This window comes from Arachis ipaensis, chromosome B5, assembly GCF_059453495.1.
Source record: "Arachis ipaensis isolate K30076 ecotype BB chromosome B5, ASM5945349v1, whole genome shotgun sequence".
Classification (NCBI taxonomy): domain Eukaryota; kingdom Viridiplantae; phylum Streptophyta; class Magnoliopsida; order Fabales; family Fabaceae; genus Arachis; species Arachis ipaensis.
Genome location: NC_142440.1, coordinates 152,567,180 through 152,576,275, shown reverse-complemented (window position 1 = coordinate 152,576,275; position 9,096 = coordinate 152,567,180). Strand labels below are relative to the sequence as shown.

The 9,096-nt window shown below is 33.9% G+C and overlaps 1 protein-coding gene across 1 annotated transcript; it reads left to right on the top strand.

Moving 5' to 3' along the window:
- Positions 1 to 3,515: 3,515 nt before the first annotated feature.
- Positions 3,516 to 3,953, top strand: LOC148566253 (uncharacterized). Its single transcript, XM_088487473.1, has one exon. The coding sequence runs from the start codon at positions 3,516 to 3,518 to the stop codon at positions 3,951 to 3,953; it is 438 nt and encodes a 145-aa protein (XP_088343599.1).
- The last annotated feature ends 5,143 nt before the right edge of the window (positions 3,954 to 9,096 follow it).

The following is a 9,096-nucleotide window of genomic DNA, read 5'->3' as shown; positions in this document are numbered from 1 at the left end:
TATGTCAATAACTCAATATGTGTCCTTGCGATTTTCGTCAACTTTTTTCGTATTGTTATGGTTGTAGAATTTTGTCAAACAAATAAAGCCCAATCTTTATGCACAAGCTTACTTAGCTGGGCTTCTTGGTATGCGTTTTGGTCAAGAATTCTTTAGTTACGTCATATTTTTTGATAATGGGAAGTGGATCACTCTTGGGCTTGAGTTTGAGAGTTTTTAACTTGTTTGCTTTTTAGTTTGAGTAAATCTTCAGTTCTGGACCACAATTAAAGTGTAATAGAAGGTCGAATTAGTGCAAAAAAAAAAGTTCCAGATATTTTTGTTTTTTCCTCAACGTCTCTCTAAGTCACTGTTTAGAGCCACCACCATGAGAGGTGAATCTGTCCGAAGAGGACACTCAAGACTGAACCGGAAATTGAACCAATTAGGTTATTGGATCATTGGGTTACTAATTCAACCGGTATGTTATTGGTTAAATCGGTTAATCCGGTCCTATATAAATAAAAAATAAAAAATAAAAAATAATTAAAATTTAAAAATTTAAATTTAAAATACATATTTGCACTAACATTTTAAGAATATTAACCTATTTCAAAATAATATGGAACAAGAATAATAAGTATTTTTTATTTTTACTCTATCATAAATATTTTTATTTTGTTTTTATATTAAAATAACTATTATTTTTAAATGTAATAATTTATTTATTAGTTTATATCTATTATACTATTATATACTACAAGTATTTATTCAAAAATAATATTAATAGATATTATATAATTATGAAAAAAATTAAGTGAGTTTATAATTATTGTTAAATAAAAATACAATTAATTTAAGAATGAGTGAGTTTATAACTAAATTTAAAATAAATTAAATTGAAATAAATTATTTGATGAAAGATATTTATATATATTATAATTTGCATATAAATTTACAAAGAACATAATAGCCCAGTGGCTGTAAATGGCACCTCCATTTATGAGAATAGGAGTTTGAATCTTGCCTCAAACATTTTGAACAAATTTTTAATTCCAATTTTCAAGTGGCTCGGTCAGACCGATCTTCACCGACTTTGACCAATTTTTAACGATTCACTCTAGGTTTGACTGGTGACCAGGCCGATATAAGATTCGGTTTATCAGTTTTTTGGTTAAACCGGTCCAATTTTAGTAACTATGGTCCTAAAAGACGAAGAATGGATGCATGGGAATACAGAGAAAAAGCATAGAAAAGTTCTCCCCAACAAGTCCTTCAGTGCGGCTTGCAGCTATAAAAGGAGGTTATATGCCAGAAATGGAGTGTGACAAAGATGACTCTTTCTCAGAGTCGGAAGAAAAAGACTCAGAGGAGGACCAGATCATAGATTGTGAGCAAAACATGAAGGATGGTCAAACCAAACAAAGAAGTCAAAGATCAACGGAGAAATCACAAGGCACATATATCAGAATTGAGAATATAGATGGGATATTTAATGTAGTGATAAATGATACGGGATTGAAGCAGTTGAGGAATCCCTGGTGGGAAACTTTGATTGTCAAGCTTCTCGGGAGGAAAATCTCCTTGCCAGTACTCACCAGAAGATCTGAAGCAATGTAGAGCAAACAAGGAAGCATTTAAGTGATAGATATTGGGAATGATTATTTCACTGTGAAATTTTATACTCAGGAAGACTTGGACTATGCATTAACTGAAGGGCCCTAGAGAATCTTCGATCATTATCTAGCTATAAAGCTATGGAAGCCAAACTTCAACCCTGTTAAAGCTACAATAGACAACATAACAACTTGGGTAAGACTTCTAGGCTTGGTTATAGAGTATTATGAAGAAGAAGTTCTGAAGAAAATGGGAAACATCCTGGGAAGAATAATGAAAGTTGATACAAACACAGCACAAAATAGTAGAAGAAAGTTTGCAAGGCTGTGTGGAGTTGGACCTGACTTTCCCTCCAATGTCACAAAATGCTATTAATGGGAAAAGTTATAAAAATTGAATATGAAGGGCTCTATAACATATGCTTCCAATGTGGAATGGTAGGCCATGAGAAAATAAATTGTTCACAGAAAGCTTCAATGGAGAAGAGTCAAAGAGGAGAAAAAGTGGCAGTTGAAGGAGACAGAAGCCACGGAAGACAAGAGAGGCCTCATAGTTCATGTGAGGAGGTCAAAAATGGAAACACAAAATATGAGAAGGGTAAGAAAGTAAGCGTAGAAGAAGACAATATGTACAGACCATGGATGGTCGTACAAAAGACAAATCGTTGAGGGAAAAAAGGAAAAGCTACAGGTGAAGCTAGTGGAGGTGCGGATGGAGCATCTAGAAGGAATCAGAATGTGGAATGAGGTATTAGGTTTGTTATTTTGAGTGAGGTAGGGAAATCCCCTATTATTGAAGAAGGTCCTAATGTGAATAAACAGCCATCAGACAAAGCTGATCACAATAAGAATGTCACACAACTCATCCCCAATGTTTTCACAAAGAGTAACGAAAAGGACCCATTACAAGGAACCCTAATAGTTGTTTCCTCCCAAGCCCAACAAACCTAGCCCTTGAACAAATCCTCTAATTCCAACATTAAAGTTATCAATCAAGCCCAAAAAACACAGTCCTCTAAAAGATCTACTTCCGCCAAGCCAAGCTCTAATAACCCGACCCAAAACCAAGTTCTTCTTCCCATTTCTAAATATAACATGGGCATCAATCAAGCCCACAAGAGCGACTCCACACCCGTTTTAATCTAGAAACCAAAGCAGGAATACAACTCTAACCCGACACAACTGAATAACCACCCTGACCCAACATTCAACACCAGGAATAACCATTTTATCAACAACCTTGGTCCTAACATTTTTTCTAACTCTTTGCCCAAAATCCAACCTTCAAACTTTTATCTTTCATCTAACATGGACGATGAAACCATTCTTGAAATAGTGAAACCAGATGAGGTCATGGACAAACAACAACAACCAAACCCAAAGCCTGCCTCTTGATCTAAATTTCATCAATACTAAAGTGTTGATTGAAGCAATGAGACATTATGAAAAACAGAGAATGACTTCTAACCCACCATATGCAACTCTGGTGCAAAAAGAGGAGGAGAATGTTTCGATAAATGAAGAAGCAGTAGTTGCCATGCATGAGGACGAAGAAGCCATTCAGATGGCAGTTTAGGTAACCCCTTCTTTGCTCTCCATTTTTCTATGAATATTCTGGTTTGGAACTGTAGAAGGGCAGTGAGTAAAGTGTTTAGTCGTACTCTATTGAAAATTATGAGAGTCAACAGACCTAATATTGTTATTCTATTAGAGACAAGATGTAGTGGTTATAAGGCGAGAATAATGATCATAAGATTAGGCTTTTCGTTGTTTCACATAGAGGAGGTAGTTGGATATAGTGAAGGTATCTGAATTTTTTGGAGAGATCAGGATATTTCCATAAACATAGTGCATTCCAAAATGCAATATGTTCACGTGAAGGTTCAGAGGAGACTTGAAAATGAATGATTTTTAACAACGATGTATGCTAGTCCTCAAGAGACTATTAGAAGGAATTTATTGGAAGAATTGAAAATAGTCAAAATTACTATATCAAAAGAGTGGCTTGTAGTGGGTGACTTCAATGAGATAGCAGACACATCAGAGAAAAAAAAGGGAGGCAAAGTAGATATTGAAGCCTGTAAGAAATTTAAGAAGTGGATAGAAGATTGTTTGTTAATTGACCTGGGAGCTGTTGGAGTGCATTTCACCTGGAGAGGCCCCAAATGGAATGACCTCAACAAATTTTTCAAGATGTTAGATCGTACTTTGGCCAATGTGGATTGGAGAATCAAGTTCCAAGAAGCAAGGGTGGATGTCCTCCCAAGGCTAAACTCTGACCACCATCCACTCCTTGTTATCATGGATCCCCATATTAGCAAAATCAAGGACAAACCTTTTAGATATGAAGCAATGTGAAATTTGCATCCGGGGTTTAAGGAGGTCATCAAAATCTAATGGAACAATAATTTGAGTATGAACAACTCTTTTAACCTCTTGACAGAAAAGTTTACTAAGTGAAATAAGGAGATTTTTAGACACATAGGAAAGCAAAACAGGGAGCTTATGAACAGAATTAATGGGATTCAAATATCAGCAAGCTATGGGCGTAATCCCTTTCTGGAGGACCTAGAGATAAAGTTAAGAAAGGAGTTGAAAGATATTCTTAATAAAGAGGAGATCATGTGGATGCAGAAAGCTATAGACCAGTGGATGGTAGAAGAGGATAGGAATACCAAGTATTATCATGGTCGCGCAATAATTCGAAGAAAAAGAAATACGGTGATCAAGCTAAAAGACCATAATGGGGAGTAGATTGAAGACTCAAACAAGCTAGTAGAGCATGTGATAAATTTCTTTAAAGCTTTGTATGAAGAAGGAAAATCAAGCAGTCCATCTATTAAAGGCAACTGTAGACCTAATAGATGATATTAAAAATAAGTTGAATCTTCTGCCTAATTCTGAGAATATCAGAGATGCTATTTTTAATATTGGGTCCTTTAAAGCCCTTGAACCAGATGATTTTCCTGCTGTTTTCTATATAAAAAAAAATATTGGGATGTGGTGGGAAAAGCCTAATTAGACTAGTGAGGTAGTTTTGGATGAACCTGACACTTATTAAGGACTCTAATGCAACTTTGATTACTCTTATTCCTAAAGTCAAGGTCCCGGAATCAATCATGCGGTTCAGACCCATCTCCCGTTGTAATGTTGGCTACAAATGTCTCTCCAAAATCTTTGTTGATAGGTTGAAACCAACGTTAAAGGACAGAAATGCACCATTCCAATTCAGTTTTGTGCTAGGGAGGATAATACATGATAATATATTGATAGCAAAAAAGCTGTCGCATTCAATGAAGAATATAAAAGGAAAAAGAGGGTTCATGCAGCAAAGTATGATTTTGAGAAGGCCTATGATCAGCATAGGTGGAATTTTTTGAAAGATTTTTTACTGGAATTTGGGTTTGGAAAACAATTTACAAAACCTAATTATGGCTTGTGTCACATCAGTAAAATACAATGTGATATCGAATGGAGGAAAGACAGAAGAATTTCAATCTTCGAGAGGCCTTAGAAAAGGCGATTTATTGTTTCCTCACCTATTTGTGATAGCGATGGACAAGTTGTCTCACGTTATTGAAGAGAGAGTAGAGAAAGGAGAATGAAAAGCTATGAGAGTTGGAAGAGAAGGCCCAATCATTTGACATCTATTATTTATGAACGACTTATTGATTTTTGGATAAGTAACAAAAGAGCAAATGGACAAAATTAATGATTCCATGAAAGTGTTTTGTACGGCATTAGTTTGAAGGTTAGCAATACAAAAACTGCTATCATCTTTTCTAACAATATGAAGAGAGAAGCTCGAAATAAAATATTGGAGGACTGCCAATTTCAGGAGAAACTTTTTATGGAAAGCTATCTTTGAGCCATGATAAGCAACTAAAAAAGAGGAAAGGAGAAATTCAAAAATATCTTGGAGCACATGGAAAGTAAACTAAAAAGATGGAAAACCCAGTATTTATCGCTTGCAGGAAGAATCACTTTAGCAAAGTCGATGCTCAACCCAATAGCAAATTTTGAATGCAACATAATAGGGTGCCAAAGAAAATTTGTGAACAAATTGAGAAGATGTAAAAAACTTTTATATGGGGAGACATACAGAGACATAGGAGAATTCACCACATTAGATGAGAGAGGATATATTCTCTAAAGAAAAAAGAGGATTAGGAATGAGGATGATGCAGATTATGAATGATTATTTCCTCATGAAACTGACTTGAAAAATCACGAAGGAACCACACTCTCTTTGGACTCAGGTTATGCTTCATAAATATATTTATGGGAGCCAAGAGGGTGGTAAAGTCGTATATAGATCAGCGGATTTTCGTTTATGAAAAGAGTTAATCAAGATGCGCCAGAGGTTTAAAGAATTGTGTAGTAGAATTATAGGCAATGGCAAAAGAACTCAATTCTAGATTAATCCTTGAGTCCCAAATGTGGAAAGACTAAAAAGAGCTGTCATCAATCCAATTTCCATGAACTAGAAGGAATGACACGGTTTCAGCATACGTGGATGAAAAATGGATGATGAGATTTTGAAAGTATGAAGGAACTGTTGCCAAAATCAATTTTAAATAAAATTAGAGTCATTCTTTCACCGATAAAAAATATGGAGGATAAGGTTAGCTGGAGCTTAACCTCCAATAGAGAATTTTCTATCTCCTCCACCTACAAGAAGTTGGTTGGCTAGAATACAAAAGAAAATAACAATTTCTAGAGGACTATATGGAAGTGGAAGGATCTTGAACAAGTAAAAGTTTTTATATGGTCGGTGGCGCATGGAAGAATTCTAACAGCGAGTAGGAAAGCAAAGATAATGGAAACTAGTCCGGGTTATCATTTTCGTACGAGTATTCAAGATACTATTTTATATGCTCTAAGAAATTGTCCAAGAGCAACACAAATATGGATACATTTTGTTAATCTTGCAACGGTAGCAATATTTTTTTGGTACTGACTTATAAGATTGGCTAGAATTTAATTTATACAATAATATGTAAAAGTCTACTGAAGATAAATGGAAGGATGAATTTATGGTTACATGTTGGTGGATGTGGAGTTGGAGAAACCAAGAAGTTTTTAATCATCTTTTGTGAGACTGAAGAATGCGAACCTAGTCATAAGGTGCTCAATAAAAAATTATGAAGAGGTTTTAGAGAGAAATCTGAAATCAAGAGGAAGAATAAATAAAGAACTAACTATCAATAAGTGAAAGCCACCTCCATTAAACTGGGTCAAATTAAATATGGATGGATCTATTTGCAATGAAGGGTTGAGAGTTGGGTGTGGGGAGCTCATTAGAACTCATAAAAAAGAATGGGTGAGAGGCTTCAGATCAAAATTAGGAAGCTGTTCAGTTATTCGTGTTGAATTTTGGGGGTGTATCATGGTTTAAAAGTTGCTTGGGAGCTAGGTATGAGAATGGTGATCGCTGAGGTTGATTCAATGGGAGTAGCTGAATGACTGAATAAAAATCAAGAGAATTCCATAAGTCGTAATTTTTTTATCAGAGATATTTGAGAGTTTCACAAAAGACCATGGGATATCAAGTTTCAATACACTCCAAGAAAAGGAAACCTATATGTGTAGATTAGTTGGCAAAGTTTAGCTATGAGAAACAATATGGTGTTTTATTCATGGATATTTCATATCCAGACCTTCTTAGCCTAATGACTCAAGATGTAAAGAAAAATATTATAACCCATATGAGCAGTAGCTGCTAGTCCTTTTGTGTTGGGTTTTTGTCTTGTTGGTATACTGAAAAAAAAAATCATCAATTTTAGAATTAAAATTGGGTATGTCTAATAGTTAGCTTAATATTTAAGTGTTGAAGGGATTCGAATCCTGTTTTGCGCATGCAGTAATCCATTAGCCAACGACAAATTATTATATAGAACTCTGATAATATCGTAGTATCTATAAAAAAATATTTTTTAAAAAAATTAATATAATCAATTCTAAATTTGATAATTGGACAGTATTGTCCGAAAAAATTATTTTTTATAAATATATTATTAGTTTAATTTTTTTATAATTAATTTTGTTCTTGCCTTGTTACAGCCGAACTATAATTCGTCTCCGAGAAGTGTGAGGCCGACCTTATCAACGAGTCCCAATATTCCTCCACCAGCAAACAGAACAAAAAGGAGGGAAGTACCTGCAAAAAGTACTCCAACACTCAAGTCAGTTTAAGGGAATTATTTGAAGGAGCTTTTTTTAGCTTAGAATGATTTACCTTTACCGATTTCAATTGTTTTTTTTTATAAGTGAGAGATGATAACGACAATATTCCTTAATTTATTGTTTCTGATGTAACCGATCAAAAACCATTTATTGCCATAAACTCGGTAGAACTGATGCGTCGGTTACAAGAAGATCAGCCGAATTATAACTCGTAACCGATCTATAACGGTCACATCAAATTTCATCAACATCCAAATTTTTTATAATAAACAATAATTATTTATTCTTTTAGCTTTTAATACGTGGGACATGCATGCCACATAACAGTAAAAATTATTTTATTGATCAATGTTCTAGGTAATAATAATAATAATAATAATAATAATAATAATAATAATAATTGAGGTAAAGTGAAAGGAAGGAAGTGTTGTGAACTTGTGATAGTGTGATTGGCATATGTATCTGAAAATGCATAACAATCATATGCTCTGGCTTTCTGGTCCCCTCTATTGCCCTGATTCTTGTGCCACTCTGCCACACCCTCATCAAAGTCATCAATTACATTTACATTAACATTAATATAAATGTCTTCTGTTACAAATATGCTAAACATTTTGAACGTATAATAAGTTATCTACAACATAATATTAGTTCTTCTAAAGGTTTTACACTTTAATAAGCTGTTTTCTCTTTTTGGAAAACATCCTTTTATTTTCGTATATAATATAAGAAGATTTTCATCTTGGATGTAATGCTTACTAGTTAAAGAATTTAGCTAAGTATGCTTATAATAATTAGTACAAATATTTTTTTTGGTTAACTGGTTATTAGTTATTACTTAAATTCTTTTACATAGTACCTTTTCTTTCTTTCTTTCCTTTTTTTTTTTCCAAGGGTCATAGTACTTTGTACATTAATCTAATTGAGTTTGTGTACACAATAAAAATGCAAGTGTTTTATTTTTTGTTTTAATGGGATATATAATATACTGAATGAAAGACAAAATAAAAGTCTGTGATGAGTGACGATCAAGAAGCTGTGTTGGCCCATCATCATGCTGAAATGGACGAGGACAGAGGACAGTGGACAAGGGGCAATCCCGTCATTTCACGTAGTTCTTATTTTAGAAAGTAATACCTACGAAAGAGTTTTAAGTGTATCGAAAATACCGGTATTCCAGTTATTTTAACTGTTGATCTGAACTATAAAAAATATATATAATATATATTAATTAAAATCAACGGTTGAAACAACTGGAATACTGGTGTTTTCGATACACTTGAAATTTTTTCAATACCTTAAAGGTATTTAAATG

What these genes read in the sequence shown, in the direction of transcription:
- LOC148566253 (XM_088487473.1), top strand. Translation starts at nt 3,516, where the DNA reads ATGTATGCTAGTCCTCAAGAGACTATTAGAAGGAATTTATTGGAAGAA.